This window comes from Giraffa tippelskirchi, chromosome 3 (genome assembly GCF_054371585.1).
Source record: "Giraffa tippelskirchi isolate mGirTip1 chromosome 3, T2T-mGirTip1v1.2.pri, whole genome shotgun sequence".
NCBI classification, from domain to species: domain Eukaryota; kingdom Metazoa; phylum Chordata; class Mammalia; order Artiodactyla; family Giraffidae; genus Giraffa; species Giraffa tippelskirchi.
The window spans coordinates 20437731-20455789 of record NC_137277.1 but is presented as its reverse complement, the minus strand read 5'-3'; the positions used below and the strand labels follow the sequence as shown (position 1 = coordinate 20455789).

Sequence of the window (18059 nt, the reverse complement as noted above, 5' to 3'; positions counted from 1 at the left end):
ACCCACCCCAGTATTCTGGCCTGGAGAATCCCATGGACTGTCCATGGGGTCGCAAAGAGTCGGACACGACTGAACGACTTTCACTTTTCCTTTCCCATAACATCTTACAGAAAAACCCGAATGAACTTTTTGGTCACTGCAATAGAATTCTAGTCCTCCTGACCCCACAGGCCACAATGAGACCCTGGCCTGCACCTTCTCATCTGGATTATGCAGTGGCCTCTGCCTCTGCAGTGGTTCCCCCACTCATACCTCATGAAACAGCCAGAGAGCAAGGCCACATACAGATCTCACTATGTCACTCCCTTATGTCTACGTATTCAGTGGTGTCCCACTGCCTAAGTCTACATACCTAGCCATGAGCCAGAGAGCGCCCCCTCCAACCTCTAGACACCTCCAAAACCTTCCTCACTTCTGTCTGCTCAGCCAGATCCAAAGGCTTACCGTGACCCACACACATTACTGTTTTGTTTGCTCCTGCCTCCAACCCCCGTGCCTGGAACTCCTTTTTTTCCCTGGCTATTTCCCATTCATTCCTGGAGAGCAGCTCAGGCATCCCTTCTGCCACCCGATCCACCCGCCAACGTGGGTTGGTACCTGTCCTCTTTGCTGTTTAGTTGCTAAGTCATGTCTGACTCTTTTGCAACCCAATGGACTGTAGTCCACCAGGCTCCTCTGTCCATGGGATTCTCCAGGCAAGAATACTGGAGTAGGTTGCCATTTCCTTCTCCAGGGGATATTCCCGGCCCAGGGATCAAACCCACATCTCCTGCATTAGGAGATGGATTCTTTACCACTGAGCCACTAGGGAAGCCCCACCTGTCCTCTCATCACCCGTAATTCCCCATGTACCAGTCTTCGTAACACAACACAGTGAACACAGGGATCCTCTGTGTAACTCTGCACTTGATTCCTGAAAGGCCAAGATCACATTTATTCATTTCTATACCTCTAAGTTGGAGAAAGCAACGGCAACCCACTCCAATACTTTTGCCTGGAGAATCCCATGGACGGAGGAGCCTGGTAGGCTGCAGTCCATGGGGTCGCTAAGAGTCGGACACAACTGAGCGACTTCACTTTCACTTTTCACTTTCATGCATTGGAGAAGGAAATGGCAGCCCACTCCAGTGTTCTTGCCTGGAGAATCCCAGGGATGGGGGAGCCTGGTGGGCTGCCGTCTATGGGGTCGCACAGAGTTGGACACGACTGAAGCGACTTAGCTGTAGCAGCAACATACCTCTAAGTTACTGTGAATGCAGATGACTCTCAGCAAAAGTTGATTGTTTGAAAGAATGAAAGGATTTATTTTGGTTGTATGAAACAACTTCTTGTTTCTGAGACCACTGGTTTAGCTGATTCTAAACTCTGAGAAAGCAGTGACTGTTTTGCCCACCTAATATTATTCCCAGAACTCTCTGTAGAACCTGGCACTTAGTGGGTAGGTACCATAAGGGTAGATGAGTAGAATTCCAGGGGGAACCCATTCAGTATAAGGAGAAGCACTCCATGTTGCCTGAAGTGGGTGAACCCTGCTGGTCCTTTTCCCCTGGATTGTAGGTGGGCAATTGGTACTGCTCATCACACCCTCCTGAAACACACTTTTCTCTGACCTTCCAGGATCCCACATCCCCTGGATTTCCCTGCTTTCATCAGCCACTCCTTTAATGTCATCTCATCCTCTTCTTCCCAATCTCAAACCATCCAAAGAGTCAGAACCATCTGTGCAGGACACTCCTCTGGGCACCACACCTCTCTATCCAACTGTCTTCTTGGCTTTTCTAGACAGATCTCTCCTGCATCTGTCCCTACAACATCTGCTCCTCTCCCAGGCTCCCTCACTCAGAAAATGGCCCATTCTCCTACCCAGGTGCTCTGGCCAGAAACCTGCCTGTTCAGCCCCTACTCTCTTCCACATTAGGACCTGATCCAGCCACAGGTCCTATTGATTCCACCTCCCCAATCTACCTCTAACTCCTCCCTCCTCTCCATGCCCCTGCCACCATCCTTGTCCAGGCCACTGTCATCTCTTGTGTGGACTAGGGCAGTTGATTTCTGATGGCACTCTGGGTCGCCACTGTTACCCTGCTCTTGGGTCAGAAACTCTCAGTACCAGAGGGGGCTCTTAAAAATATACCGCTTAAAATCCTCCCACTATTGGGATTTCCCTGTGGTCCAGTGGTTAAGATGTGCATGCATGCTAAGTCGCTTCAGTTGTGTCCAACTCTTTGCAACCCTATTGACTGTAGCCTGCCAGGCTCTTCTGTCCAAGGGATTCTCCAGGCAAGAAAACTGGAGTGGGTTGCCATGCCCTCCTCAAAGCGATCTTTCTGACCTAGGGATCTAACCCGAGTCTCTTATGTCTCCTGCATTGGCAGGCAGGTGCTTTACCACTAACGCCATCTGGGAAACCCCAGTGGTTAAGATTCTGTGCTTCAAATGCAGGGAATGCAGGTTTGATCCCTGGTCCAGGAACTAAGATCCCACATGCCAAAGAAAAAACCAAGAACCAAACAAACAACTCCCTCTACTGCCCATTGCTCTGAGGCCAGCATCAGAATCCCTTTCTAAGTGTGCCAAATGCTCAGGCACTGCTGACCTCCCTGGGGGACACTTGTGCCTCCCTCCCCTTCCAGCTACACTGGTCTTTACTCAGTTCCTCCAGAGAGCCGGAGTCCCATCCCCAGGACCTTTGCACATGCTGTGCTGTCTTCCAGAATGTTCCTACCCTCCCTCCCAACACTTTGCCTGTTCTACTTCCCTGCTGTCTTAGCATTATGGCCATTCTTCAGGGAAGGCTTCTCTAATAATCCTCTCCCAGCAAGTCCCCTCATTCTCTGTCACTACCCCCTGTTTGTTCTTTCCATCATTCTCCCCAAAGTTTATAAATTTGCTTATTTCTGTGCAATTTCTATTGCTTGCACTCTTGCTGCCCACCCACCCATTCCCTCCCACAAATTCCCTGAGAGCAGGAAAGGTAATTAACTTGTTCCTATCTGGACCTTAGAGAAGGGAACCATGCCTGGCACCCAGCAGGTGCTCCAGCAAATTTGAGAAGTAAACAGGTAAGGAAGCAGGAACTCTCAGGCAGAGAGAGTGATGGAGTGGGCCCTTGGGCACCTATTGGGTAGCTAACATAGCTACTTTGGCCATCCTTTCCTCCTAGATCCCGTGCTGCTTCTGTGGCCTTGTCCAGTCCACCACCCAAAGGATCTCAGAATGGGGAGGAGGTACAAAGCCAAGGTGACATCCTTCTGGAAGTTTGTCATGGCCTTTCCTGTACCTAGAAGCTACCCCATTCTGCAGAAGGATAAAACTACCGTGAGACCTAGGATGTTCTTGAGACAAGAACAAAAGAGTAGGGAGGAAGGAGAACTGGGAAGATGGAAATTCTGAAACTGCACTGTCCAATAAGGTAGCCACCAGCCACATGTGGTGGTTTACAATTAATCAGAATTTTAAATCTTTAAAAAGTCAGTTCCTCAGTCACACTAGTCACATTTCAACCTCCTGATAACCACGTGTGGCTAGTGCCTATTGTATTAGATGGCCCAGAGAGAGCAAGTTCTCTGGGATGGCCCACATTCCAGAAAGTTCTATTGAACAGCGCTATTCCAAGAGATTCCCGCAAAAGCCATTGACATTCCCCCACCTAAACCTGAGGAAACCGGGCTGGGTGGAGCGGGATGTAAATAAGACTGACTTTGTGACCAAGATTAACCAGGAGGGTGTACCTGTTGCAGGAGGCCTCACACCTCTCCACACCCTGGCCAGCTGGATGGGGGCCCATGAGGCGATGACGCTGGCCGGTGGTCCCCACTCCATCCTGTACAGAAGCCTCAAACTGAGTGTTTATCTAGCTCTAGGATGGGGGTCCCCAGTCCCCTACTTAGGCTTCTTTGGGTCCCTTCCTTTCGGGACCCCACTAGGAGGAGTTCCCGCTTCAGGCAGAGTAGGGGCAGGTGTCCCCTCTCCCACTCCGCAGGCAGCCAGGTGAGGTCGGGGCTCCCTGCACACCCCTACCCAACCTCCCCGGGCCGGGCTGCGGAGGGCTGGGGAACTTCCTCTAGGGGACGCGTGGTGGAGGAGCCCTCCGATGGGTGCCGCCCGCCCCGTGCCAACTCGCCCGCAGGGCCCCCAGCCCCCGTCGCCGCCCCCTGCCCGGAGGCTCCGGGAGGGGGCGCCCCGCCCGCCCGGACTCACGGAGACTCGGGAGCCACCATCTTGCTCGGTGGACGCTCTGGCCGCGGTCTCCTTGGGCTCCACTGAGCGACAGCAGCCACTAGCGGTAACCGGGGCGAAGAGGCGCCAGCGGCGGCGGGGGCCGGGGTCGCCGGCAGGGCGGCGGCGCCGGGGGGAACTCGCGGCGCGCACTTGGCCAGGTGTCACTCTGTCGCCCTCCCCGCCGCGCGCGCTGCAGCAGGAGCGACTCGGGTTAGACTGCAGGAAGGATGCTCCCCGCCAGCGGGAGGGACAGGAGGCATTCATTCATTACAAGTATCCGTGGGCTCCTAGAGGAGCTCACCGGTGTGAGCCAAACAGGTGGAGCGCTAGGGAGGCTATACTCTGGCAATGGCTCCCAGATAATGAACAAAACGCTTTTGGGATCACAGGGGAGCAGGCTATCAGGTTACCAGCCTGGAGCAGCAATGAGGTTTCACAAAAGGGTCAGAGAGGTTTTACCAGGGGAAGGGCATTCCAGCAGCGGGAATGGCAGAGCCCTGGGGAAACCATCAAGAAGTTCAAAGTTCAGTGCAGGTTATCAAAGGTCAAGATAAGGGCTTCCCTGATAGCTCAGTTGGTGAAGAATCTGCCTGCTGGAGACCTGGGTTCGATCCCTAGGTTGGGACGATCCCTTGGAGAAGGGAAAGGCTACCCACTCTAGTATTCTGGCCTGGAGAATACCATGGACTATATAGTCCATGGGATTGCAAAGAGTCGGACACAACTGAGAAACTTTCACTCACTCAGAACAGAGGTGTGGAAGCTCTACAGTGAATGCTGTGGATTTTGATCTTCTAGTCTCCTAGGGGAACCTCAGAAGGTGGGTGAGCTGGGAAATCATGGGGGATCTTAGTTCCCCAACCAGGGTTGAACCCAGCCCCTCAGCAGTGAAAGGGAAGAGTTCTAACCAGGGAAAGTGGAAATGAAAGTGTTAATCGCTCAGTCCTGTTTGACTTTTTTTGCAACCCCATGGACTGTAGCCCACCAGGCTCCTCTGTCCATGGAATTTTCCAGGCAAGAATACTGAAGTGGGTAGCCATTCCCTTCTCCAGGGGATCTTCCCGATCCAGGAATTGAAGCCGGGTCTCCTGCATTGCAGGCAGATTCTTTACCATCAGGGAATTCTTGGGAAATCAATGTTTTAATCTAATGATCTAATAAGTTACTTGTAAGAGGGATGACAGAAATGGGGTGGGTGGGAGGAGGGACCTCTTCCTAGAACTTTCAGATGCCCAGGAGACCCTCTCCGCTGTGTGGGTTCCATGCAGGAGGAATGTGGGGTTGTGGCACCCCCCTTTCCTCCCAGATCTAGAGGCCTGCAGGGGAGCTCCAGTGACGCTAAACTCTGGGGCCTTGGCAGCCCAGCACTTAGCCTCATTTTCCTCACCTGTGAAGTGGGAGTTACAGCTGGTGAGGAGGAAAGGGCAGGACAGGAATGGGTCTGAGGACCAAATGCGGTGCTGGGTGTGGAGGCCATTTGCAGAGGAGATGCCAGGGCACTTGGTGATCCAGTCACCCAGTCAGCACAAAGTCACCCGGAAATACCTTCCAGCCCCCGCGCAACTGGGTACACTCCTCTCCCACTCAAGGGCCAGGGCACACGTTGAGGTCAGGGCCTCTCAGGCTGGGAGCTCCCCCCAACCCCCTTCACACCATGCTGCTCTCTGCCGCCCACTATCTGCCTCTGACATTCACTGTGCACCCTGACGCGCAGGGCCACCAGGATGACGCATATATCACGGCACATGCACACACGTGTTTGCCTCTTGGCTTGTGGGTACACTCAGACAAAGGGGGACACCCCTGTTCCAGGATGGTCCCACACAGCCTGACAGGTCTAGAATTCTGCACCCCCAAAATGGCCAGGTGTGTGCTGGAGGGTCTTGGTTAGCATCTTTTAAGAATAAACATTTTTATTTTATTTATTATTATTTTTGCCCCACAGCCTTGTTTGTGGGATCTTAGTTCCCCACCAAGGGATTGAACCGCCCTTGGCAGTGAGAGCTCAGAGTCTTAACCACTGGACTGCTAGGGAATTCCCTCAGTTAGCACCTTGCAACAGAATAGTCACCCTGGCTAAGTGTCTCAAAGCAGTCCCTCCTCCCCGCCTCCATGGCCAGGGGTCCACAGCTGGGACCCAGGACTCACAGGATGACTGCCTCAAAAGGGTGGACTGTTGCTCTGATCAAACTGGAACAAACCAGACTGAGTGATGGAGAAAAGACCACCCACAGGGGTCCAACCAAGACTGGGGCAGGGGAGCAGAGCAGGTGTCATCAGAAATAACATCACCCTGCCTACCACCCAAGGGAGCGAGAATCTGGGGAAACTCTGTCCTGCTGCTTTCCCATCGCTGGGAAAGAATCACACGAAAGAGCACAGGGACACACACACTGAGGCCCACAGGCATCCACACAGAGAGTGACAGGGACAGACGCCAAGGAACACACTCACACACGTCTCCCCGCAGTGAGATCATCTATGCACACTGATGTGTGCATACATGGAGGTCGTACCCACAGCAGACAGACAGGCCTGCTGGCCAAGGGGTGGGCACAGAGGCCACGCACAAGCATGCACGTACACACAGACAGGCATGAGCAACAAAGACACACTCACATCATATACACCCGGAGGGACAGACACACAAGGACACATGGACCCCTACAGATGCACATACAGACAATAAAAACAGCAGACGTGCAGCGGCACACGCCATCACAAAGTGAGGTGTGTGTTCAGGAAGAGTCATGTACAGAAACACATGCACCCCTTACAAAATTAAATGCATCTGACATACTCACAAGTTCAGGCAGCCAAATCCAGAGTCCCCTCCCACCCCTACCTCGAGTCACAGGGGCAGGTGATGGGGTCCCTGAGGCATGCACACACACACGCACACACACACCCCTCAAGTAGTAAAGTTGCCATTACTATCACAAATAAAACCAAAACTCTGTGAAGAAGGGGAGCCCAAGAGGGAGAGAGAGCCGAATGCAGGGAATGAGAGGTTGAACCAAGGTCCCCACTTCCCGCTAGGATTAGGATGCTTCCCCACGTTCTCCAGCGCCCCGATCCCACTTCTGGGCTGGCCAGCACAATGGAGGCATCGGTGTTCCAGGCTCCTACCCTTTCCGTGTCAGAAGAAGACCCCAGAGCCCGATCAGGGGAACTAGCCCCACGGCCTCCAGCCCGTGCCCCTGTAGCAGGGGATCTCCCAAATCCTTCAAGGGTAATGGTTGTTTCATTTGGAAAGGACCAGGAAACCCCTTGTATGGGGAGGTGAGCCAGGAGACCACAAATAAAGCATGTGGGAGGGGCACTGATGTTAACCCCAGCGTGCTGGGGGACCTCAGTGGATTCTGCCCCCCATCTGCCTGGCTCTCTCTCTCTCTGCTGCACTCACAATCACCTCTTAGTTCCCTTCTTGCCTGCTCCTCCAGGCAGCCCCTTAGAGGCATGGAAAGTATGATTTGATACAAGGAACCTCTATAGCAGGCTCTGTGGACAACACACACCAGCCCCAAGGTGCAGCTGCCTTATTCCTGCAGGCCGGACCTCCGGACCCCCAACCATTCCTGCCGCCCCCACCCCAGTTTTGCTCCCAGCCGGAGTGGGGGCTCCCCCTGCCCATACTTGAACCTGAGAAAGGTACCAAGAGTCAGCTGGTTACTGGAGCCTCTAAACAGACAACTTTGGGGGGCCAAAAACAGGAGGAAAAGAATAGGGCAGGGAAGAGGGGAGAGGGGAGAGGCCCACCCTTGGCTAGAAGCTCCCTCCCCATCCCCCAGCTCATGAGTCCTCAGCACTCACCCAAGAGCATTCTCCGTCTTTGGAGGCACCGCTGAGCGCTGAGTGAGGAGCAAATGAAACCCAGCCAGAGTGACAGAGGGAAGGGGTGGAGGATGCGAGGGACAGGGGAGGGCGAGAGGGAGGGACTCTTGCTTCTACTGGAGAGCAGTGGTTTCAGGCCCAGGAAGAAGCTGCCTGTTCCCTGGTGTCCCCACATCACAACCACTGATGGAAAGAATGGGACTCTTCCTTCCCCACAGGTATGGGGATAGGGGGAGGGTATCAGGGGGCCTAGTGCCTCTCATACCGAAGAAGAGTTTACCCCAGGCCCCAGGAAAAGAGGTGCTGCCAGCCCCTTCTCTGCCTGCCAGGTAGTTCTTCCTGCTAAACTCAGCTGCTGCCACAGGAGCCCCTGTTCGCTCCAGCCTTACTCATCCTCTGCCCCCATTATCTTTTATTTACCTCCTTATTGGCTCAGAAGGTAAAGAATCTGCCTGCAAAGTGGGAGACCCAGGTTCAGTCCCTGGGTCGGGAAGATCCCCTGGAAGAGGGCATGGCAATCCACTCAAGTATTCTTGCCTGGAGAATCTCATAGACAGAGGAGCCTGGTGGGCTACAGTCCACCGGGTCGGGTCGCAAAGAGTCAGACACGACTGAGTGACTAAACACAGCATGCTACAGGGAAACTGAGGTTCAGAGTGTCCTAGAGTGTTGGCCATGGTGAGGTGGGGAGGGAGCCCAGGTGGCTTGCAGTTCAGGACCTGGAGACTGCTAGATCTGCTACCTGGGCAATGCCAGGAAGAGGGGGAGGGGCATGTTTATCTGATCACCTAGAAGTTCTGTCACCCCGAGTTACACATACCCTTCCCTCCCCACTCATCTTTTCTCTCTTCATTTTGCTCCTTCCTCCCCTCCTCTTCCTGAAACCTGCCGGTTCCCAACTCACCTGGGCACCTGGTGCCGGGAGGGTGGGGTGGAATGCGGCAGGGGAGACACACAGCTGGATCCAGCCTTGCATTCCAAGCCCCGAGTCCCAGCGCTAGCCCCCCACCCCCTCAGCATCCCGTCTCCACCAGACAATAACCCATAATCTCTGGAGCAGCCAGTTCTCCAGCTGCAAAGAAGATCTGGGGAGGGGGTGGCGGCAGCAGCCCCTGAAAACAGGTTTGTTAGGAAAAGGCTCTGGGGGGAGGGCTTGCGGGTGTGCTCAGAGGAAGGAAACTCAAGCCCAGAGCTAATTAACCCACCTAGAGACACAGACAGAACCTTTATCTTCTGCGGGGCCAGGGATCTGAGCTAAGCCCCCTAATTCTCCACCCAGACAGCCTTGCCTTTCCTGGTGGTCCCTAGGGGGAGGTGCTGATGGTCAGGTTCACACCTTTGGTGGGGGTGGGGAGGCTGTCCAGGGTCAGTGAGGGTAATTACATCACCTACCACTTAAGGAGGACAGCAGCAGGAGGCACTGCTGGTTAGACTGCAAGAACTTCTCAGTGGCCTTGGGGGTGCTGTGTGCGTGGTTAGTCGTGTCCAACTCTTTGAGACCCCATACACTGTAGCCTGCCAGGCTCCTCTGTCCATGGAATTTTCCAGGCAAGAATACCAGAGTGGGTTGCCATTCCCTCCTCCAGGGGATCTTCCTGATCCCGGGATTGAACCCACATCTCTTGCGTCTTCTGCATTGGCAGGTGAGTTCTTTTCCACTGAACCATCGGGAAGACCTTGGGGGAGCAAAGGGGAAACACCCACCTGGAGGCCTCAGCATGAGTTGGGGGGGGCCACTGAGGAGGAGCTGGCAACCAAGGGAGAAGCTGAAGCCGTGGGGAGACAGGCTGCAGGGCTTTGGGGGCCTCCTGATGGGACTGAAATTAATCCATCTGCAGGGAGTGGGGGGTGAACAGCTCATCAAACCAGTGACTCAGGCGTGACCCAAGCTCAAGGTCTTTGATCTCTGGGGCTCAGAATGCAGCCAGAGGTTTCTGCAGGCAAAGACTAGGAGAGGAGATGGAGGGACTGATTACAACGGGAGCTAGGTCTGAGGGCGTGGGGCCGGGAACAGCCTCCACCTGCCACTCTGATGCCTTCTCATCCCCAAAGGCACAGGGGCATCTGATACAACTGCAGCCATCTTTGCCCTGAAATCCAACACAGTCTGCCTCCACCTCTGCTTTCCTGTCCTCCTCAGGGTCTACCCTTCTCTCCCCTGAAGCCAGAGCTTAAGACATTTCTGACATCCCCTTCTCTCCCCTCTGGTGTCATGTTGCAATGATGGGGGGCAGGGGATGGGCCAGCTGGGTCAGTCCTGCCAAGAGACAGGGGGAGGAGCCAGCTGGATTTAGGAGGCTCCCTCCCTGTCCCTAGCCAGCCTAGGCAGAGAGGGAGATGGCTGGCATCTCCCCATTTTTCAGTCGAGGATACCAAGGCACGGATCCTGAGTGCTTGATCAGCCTGTCTTGGGAGCCAGTCCACCTGCTCTGGGCCATCCCCACTCCCCATTCCTGAAACACCAAGGTTCCATCTCTCTTAACAGTCACAAGGTGGGGAGGGCACAAGAGATGGGATTTAGAGTCAGAGATGCTGGGATTTGAACCTGGCTGTGCGGCCTTAGGTCTGCTGCTTACACTCTCTGATTTCTAATATACTTCAGTTTCTAACATGAGGTCTGAATGCCAATCATCTACACTCTGGGATGGCTGGATAAGAAAGGAATGCTGTGCTGCATGCACAGTGCTTTGCAAACAGTTCATCTCCTAAGCACATGCTCAACCTGGTGCTGGGCATACATCCCAGCTCTTGGTCCCCCCAGATCAAGGTCCAGGTGTCTGTCCCCAAGCCTGGGGCTGACCCAACATCCACACTAGAGGTTGGAGGTAGGAGGGTTGAGCCAGCAAACCTTTCTCTCTGTGGATGTTCAAAAACTACCTACAATTGTTTAGGGGCGTGTGTGTGTGTGTGTGTGTGTGTGTGTGTGTGTGTGTGTGTGTGATGGTCAGTAGGGTCATTGAGTTCAGCCATATTGGAGCCAGGGTTCCTGGTGCCCACCCCTCTCACAGGAGGAGGGGCAGGGCAGCTGAACGATGGTGCAAGATGCATTCCTGAAGGATGAAAGGGCCTGCTGTGTGGGAGACCAATGGGGCGGAAGGCAAGTAGGGGAATGATCTGGAGGAGGGGCTGGGGGGAAGGGTGGGGTTCCTGCTGTCTTCCCAGCCAGTGCCCCTTCCTGGGTGCTCCAGGCTCAGTCAGGGTGGAAGCTGGGTAAGGCTGAGTAAGGAGGGCTCTGACCCAGGCATTGGCGATGAAGCTCGGAGAGAGAACGGCCCCTGCATTTCCCTCCCATAGACCCATAGACGCCTCGGGGACAGGATCCTCCAGACACAATCCTGCCTCACTGCCTGTGACGGCCTGTCACTGTGCAAGGCGCCAGTCCCACAGACCCCTAATCAGAGCGACAGCTCCAGGAGGCCTTCTAGAAGAGGAGCCTCCAAGGGACCTGACTGGGCCATCCCACCCCCACCCCCTCAGCACCCTCCCAGGGACGGGCGGGGCAGCCCTCCTGGCTGCCACAGGACTGAGATCTCAGGCATCCAGGAACAGAGCGGTGGGTTGAGGGCTTCGCACACTTCACCTCAAGCCGCCTGCCATTAGGTGTAATTCTCTGTTTCCAGTGCGTGCTAAGTTGCTTCAGTCGTGGCCAACTCTTTGCAATCCTATGGACCACAGCCCACCCAGCTCCACTGTCCATGGGATTCTCCAGGCAAGATTACTGGAGTGGGTTGCCATGCCCTCCTCCAGGGGAATCTTCTCAACCCGGGGATCGAACCCACATCTCTTAAGTCTCACGCATTGGCAGGCAGGTTCTTTACCAGTAGCGCCACCTGGGAAGTCCCAGCCCCAGTCAGCTGTGGCCTCAGGTCTCTCTGCTCTGGCCCTGTCCCTTTCTCAGGTCTCTCTGCTCTGGCTCGGAAAGGCCTTCAGCAGGATGGAGGTCCCTACGCCCCACCCCCAGGGGAAGTTGCTAGCATCCTCTTGCTGTGGGCTGCCTCTCCCACCCCCAGCTCTCAGGAGGCCAAGGAGACAGGAGAGTCCATGGGAGAGGTGGGGGATGATGGGGGGTCATGGCCTGAAGTAGGTTCAAAGATAACCAGGTCAATGGAGCACCGGTTCTCCACTGGAGCCCCAGGATTCCAGGGTTCCCAGAAATCTGAGGGTTCTGGCTTCATCCCTGCTCTAGTCACGGCCATCACTACCCTCCCACCATGCTCTCATGGTGAGGCTCACTCCTCTTAGCATGGTGGTGGGAAGGTCTGCCACACAGACTGAGTGGCCAGCACTGCTCAGGGCAGAATCCTGGCATCCTGCCTGGGGCCAACACAGGGCCCAAGGGCTCAGGGATGCACAGACAGGTGACTTACCAGGTCCTGTTTAGCAATCTGGAGGGGAGTACCAGGCCTCATTTCCCCTGGTGACTCCCCACACCTAGCCCGTACCAGGACTGTGAGAAAAGGGAAGCTGAGTGAAGGGGGACTCCCTCCCTCTGGGTAGCCTGTCTCTGGCCACCAGTATCTAGGTGCTGTGGTCCTTTCTCTCACACCCTACATGCTCTCTCCACCCTGGGACAGTGGGTAGGGAAGAGAAAGGAGAACCACTGCCCGGAAGGAGGGCCTGAAGAGCCCGAGTTACAGGGGAGCAGGGGTGGGGCAGAGTCCTCTGGCCACAGGAATGGCCTTCCCCAGCCACCCCTGCCCTCCAGCCCCACTTCCCTCTCAGAGCCTCCTTTCTGATCACGGAACTGCCCTTCATAGCACCCTCTAGGCTAGGACCATCTTGGCACCTTCTGTTCCCTTGGCCCCACAACTCATCAGTCACCAAGTCCTGCAGAAAAGACTTCAGAATGTGTTTCCTTCATCCCACCCTCCTCCTTCTCATGTACCCCAATTGTTGTGAGTTGTTGCAAGTGTGTGCCTGCTCAGTCATGTCCTTGCGTCCCCATGGACTGTAGCCCTCCCGGCTCCTCTGTCCATGGGGATTCTCCAGGCAAGAATACTGGAGTGGGTAGCCATTCCCTTCTCCAGGGATTGAACCCAGGTTTCCCACATTGCAGGCGGATTCTTCACCATCTGAGCCACCAGGGAAACCCCTAATTGGCAATACTGCTTTATATACTTGAAAGTTGTTAAGAGAGTAGATCTTAACTATTATCAGTGCACACACACAAAATCCTAATTGTGTGAGGGGCTGGCAGTATGAACTAACCTTATTATGGTAATCACTTTATAATATATATGTGTATCAAATCATCACACTGTGTACTTTAAACTTACTGACATTTGTTGTATCTCAATAAAGATCAATGAAGAGAAATATAACAAGGACCTACTGTATAATACAGGGAACTACACTCAATATTTTGTTACTTTCCCAATAATCCATAGGGGGAAAAAATATATATATATATATATATAAAACTGAGTCACTGTGCTGTATACCTGAAACTAACATGACATTGCAAATCAACTATACTTCAATAGAAAAAATACTAATAAAAGAAAAAATATGAATACCTCAAACAGCAGCTAAGTATTTGATGAATTAATGAGTGACTTTGAACACACACACACTCCAGAAACATCCATGCAGTCGAATATGCTCTTATTCAGAGTCATGTCCTGAGGTCCAGCCCCGATGGGGGAATGCTCAGATGGGAGAGACAGTCCCAGCCACTAGAGCTTTCCCAGCTCTGCTCCTGCAGTGACCTCTGTCCGAGACATCCCTCCTCCCCTCACCCCTATTCCAAAGCTCAGTACAGCCCCCTCCTTCAGGAGGCCTTTTGTGGTACCCCCAGGTAGAATCACCCTTTCTCCTTTGTACCTATGGGGGCATGTCCCATGTGCCACCCATAGCACTCATCTGCTCTTTTCCTATCTCAGCCTGAAAGACAGATTTCAGTCTTAGTGGGAGCAAGGTGGGTTGAGGTATAGGACTGGGACTTGTTCATCTCCAGGCCCCAGCACAGTGCTAGGAACACAGGTCGCCCCATGAACACGCACTCAGACAGCAGGCAGCCCTCACGAGCACCCTGGGCTGCTGGGTATGTGTGCAGGGCACGCTTCTGGCGGCCGCCTCCAGGAACCCGGCAGGAGTTCTGGCCCTTCCCGCCTCCCACGCTGGGCCTGCTTCTGAACCTGCTTCCCCTGCCGCCAGCAGCTGACCGCTGCTGCCCCTCTCTCCCATGACTCCCATGCGCCTGTCGGCTGGAATCATCCTCACAAATCCATTCACCCACTTTGCCCAGAAATCTGCCTCGTAGCCAGTGGCCCTCTTCCAGCCAAACCTCTGCAGCGTCACCCCAGACAGGGAGAGGCCAAAATCCTGGCCAGGAGTCTGGCAGCCAGAGGGAGGGGGCCTTCCCTGCCCCACACCCACCCCCATTCCCCTGATCACTTCTCAGCCCTAAGCTGGCATGTTGTGTACCTCACTGACCTTGGCCTACAGAGACCAGAGCAGAAAACCAAGACCCTCCGGTGAGTCCGATAACTGGAAAACAACCTCCCAGGGGTCTCCAGGCTGAAGAAATGCTACTTAGGGGACATGGTCCTAAAAGATCCCCTAGGAAGAGCCCCAGATCCAGGGGAGGTCTCAGACCCCAGGCCCTGAGAGACCCCAGAGAGAGCTGTCTGGATGCAAAATAAAACTTGACGGCCTCTGGGGAGCTTGAGACCCTAAGACCCCACTGAAGGTCCCCCAGACCAAAGGACCCCACAGAGAAAGACCAGAGACCCAGAGCCCCTCAGAGGGGCCCAGAACCAAGTCTGTAGGAGCAGCACCCCTCCCGACTGACCTGGCCCCGGGGGTGTCTTTTCCAGGCTGAGTTGCCGCAGGCGCCTCTGGTGGGCCCGCCCCCCACAGTGCACTTGGGCCTGGGCCGCTGAGTTCAGCTGGATGTTACACACGTCACAGAGGGTGTACGAGGGCCGTTTTCTTTCCCGCTTGGGCTTAGGTGCTTCTGGGGCCCGAGGGGGGCACTCAGCAGCTTCAGATACGGAGGGCTCCTTCTCACCCGCGGGAGATGGGCTCAGTGGCCGCTTCATACCTGGGCAGAGAGGGAGGCAGGTAAACAAAGGTGAGTGCGATGAACACACAGAAGGAGCAAGAGGGCTTCGGAACCCAGAGATGACCGTGTCCTTTGTCCCAGCTGGACCTCCCCGGGTCCTTCCTTCTGAAAGCCCCAGCCCAAGGATGGCCAAAGGGAGCTGGATGGGGGTTATTTCAGACAAAGCAGCAGTGAAATGCAGGAACATCTGGAAGAGTATCAGAAATGGCTTCACACTGGGACATCCCTGGTGATCGAGCGGCTAAGATTCCGCACTCCCACGCAGGGGGCCTGGGTTCAATCCTGGTCAGGGACCTAGATCCCTCACGCTGCAACTAAGACCTGTTGTAGTCAGATAAATTTAAAAAAAAATAAAAAATAAAAGATTTAAAACAAAAGAAATGGCCACACACTGGGAGGCTGACACTTAGGGACTCAGAGTAAAGCACTCAGAGGGGGACTGGGCCTCAGAGAATTGAGGGACAGGCAGCAGGGAGGCTGGTAGAGTCACAGTTGGGGGAGCCTGGAGCCCTGTTCTCAGCCCCTGCCACAGGTCAGACGCGGACAATCCCGGGACAGGCAGGCCTGTGGCACCTGCTGGAGATGCAGGAGCCGCTGGGCCAGAGGAGGGACTGCAGAAACCCAGCCTCTCAGTGCCCAGCGCCAGTGACATTCACACACGGTGACACAGTGACAGCATGTGAAGCCATCCCCACCCCTCTCCACGTGGCTCCCATTACCCCTTGCTGTGTTGGCCACTCGGGCTATGGCAACAGTTGGTGTTTTCAGTGGAAACCTGGGCCCTGCTGCCTGGGGTGCTGAACACAGCCCTTTCACACACACACACACACACACACACACACACCCTGGGCCCTGCAGAGCATGCACACTATCCCTCCAGGCCCCTCTCCTTCTCCTTTCCGACTCCCTTTTCTGAACCTTTCCCACTAGACTTCTCTGCCTCTAACCGCCTCTGTTCTGCCTCGTGACCTTCCTCGGACTGAACTGGGTTGATTTTCACCTCCTTCCAGAATCTGTGTGTGTGTATCCTGCCTCTGCTTCAGCTGGGGGCTTCCTGAGGGCAGGGTCTGTGTCTGCCCCACCAGGACAGAGGATTCCTGAGGTCAGGAACTGCGTCTCTCCCCCAGACTCGGGCCGCCCCATGGCTAGGGCCTGAGCGAGGAGTGACTGAGCCCATTTCTCTTATATGGGCAGAAGTGTGCCCAGTGACCCCTGTCCTCTCTCCCCGCAAATTCATGACTTGAAGTCTTAACTCCTGGTACCTCAGAATGTGATTGTATTTGGAGAGAGGACCTTTAAAGAGGTAAACAAGTTAAGATGAGGTCATTAGGGTGGTCCCTAATTCAATATGACGGGTGCTCTTCTAAGAAGAGGAAATTTCAGAAATTCGCTGGTGGTCCAGTGGTTAGGACACTGCACTCTCACAGCCAAGGGCGTGGGTTCAATACTTGATTGGGGAACTAAGATTCCATGAGCCTCATGGGGCAGCCAAAAAAAAGGAAATTTGGACACAGTTACAGAGAGAAGACAGTAGAAAGACCCAGGAAAAAGATGGCTGTCTACAAGCAAAGGAACAAGGTCTCAGAAGAAACCAACCCTACACCTTGAACCCAAACTTCTATCCTCCAGAATTGGGAGAAAATAAATAGCTGGTGTTTACACCACTCAGTCTGTGGTTCTTTGTTACGGCAGCCTGAGCAAACTAACGTGCTGCTGTGTTGTGCTAAGTTGCTAAGTTGTGTCCAACTCTTTGTGACCCCATGAACTGTAGCCCGCCAGGCTCCTCTGTCCATGGGATGCTCCAGGCGAGAATACTGGAGTGGGTCACCATGCCCTCCTCCAAGGGATCTTCCCCGCCCAGGGACTGAACCTGTGTCTCTTACATCTCCTGCACTGGCAGGAGGGTTGTTTACAACTAGTGCCACCTGGGAAGCCCTGAGCAAACTAATACATCCTCTTAAAAGGCATTTCCTGTGTCTTTAGATTTGTGTTCATTTTGCAAATTAGACCCAGTGAAGTCAAGTGATGCCATAACATTCCTATAAGGCCACATGCCTAGTGGTGGAGCCCACGTCCCAACAAAGCAAACTAATTTCTCAAGTTCACAGCCAAGAACCTTGCCTGTAGTCCCTGGACCCCACCTCCTGCTCTTAGTAAACTTCTTGTCACTTCTGTGGGCAATGTTCCCACAAAATCGGCTGTCATTATGTGTGTGGGGACTGTGGGTAAATGGAACAGAGTGGCACAGCAATTAAGAGCACTAGCTCTGTATTGACTCTTACCTGGTTTTGAATCTCAGCTCTGTCACTTCCTGGCTGTGTGACTGGAGCCTCAGTCCTCTCATTTGTATATCTGTAAAATGGGGTGATGAGTAGTTCCCAAGTCATTCACATTGTGAGGATTAGATGAGCTGCTCTCTGTAAAATACCTCTCAGAGTCCTATAAACATTGGTTCTTTTTAATTTAGGATGTGTCTATGTTTTGCAGCTTGTGAATGGAGTCCCTTTGTCTGTCACCCTATGTGACACCGTCTGTCACGGTGTACCTGGGTCACTGTGAATGTCTCGGTTACCCTGTTGTCTGTTGAGGCGAATCTGTGTCACTCTGTATGCATGTCACAGTGTAGCTGAGTCATGGTGCGGGTGTCATTGTGCCCAGCTCATGGAATGAGACTGTCACTGAACATCTGTCCCCACCTCAAAGTCGTATGTTGAAATCCTAATCTCCAGCAGTTCAGAATATGAAATACAACCTTATTTGGAAATAAGGTCATTGCAAATGCTATTAGTTAGGTTAAGATGGAGTTAGGGTGGGCCCCTAACCCCATATGACTGGTGTTCTTATAAAAAGGGGAAATGTGGACACAATCATGCACAGAGTTCCCAAGTGGCACAAGTAGTAAAGAACCAGTTTGCCAATGCAGAAGACAAAGAGACAC

The 18059-nt window shown here is 53.9% G+C and overlaps 2 protein-coding genes across 6 annotated transcripts in view; both read right to left on the bottom strand.

Moving 5' to 3' along the window:
- The window catches only part of C3H17orf113 (chromosome 3 C17orf113 homolog), a 45953-nt gene that overhangs the window by 5853 nt on the left and 22041 nt on the right, over positions 1-18059 (bottom strand). The window contains exons 2-3 of one of the 3 annotated variants that reach the window (XM_081577626.1): positions 17404-17473; positions 14849-15100 (exon numbers count right to left, since the gene is read on the bottom strand). The gene's annotated coding sequence lies outside the window, so the exon portion shown is untranslated. Of the gene's footprint in view, positions 1-4200; positions 4303-14848; positions 15101-17403; positions 17474-18059 lie in introns of those variants that run through there. The other 2 variants (XM_081577625.1, XM_081577624.1) reach the window with 2 other exon arrangements.
- The window catches only part of ZNF385C (zinc finger protein 385C), a 56804-nt gene that overhangs the window by 16730 nt on the left and 22015 nt on the right, over positions 1-18059 (bottom strand). For 2 of the 3 annotated variants that reach the window (XM_081577629.1, XM_081577628.1), the window contains exon 2: positions 14849-15100. In XM_081577629.1, coding sequence (XP_081433755.1) covers positions 14849-15098 — 250 coding nt within the window. In that variant the 5' untranslated portion in view covers positions 15099-15100. Of the gene's footprint in view, positions 1-14848; positions 15101-18059 lie in introns of those variants that run through there. The other variant, XM_081577631.1, reaches the window with a different exon arrangement.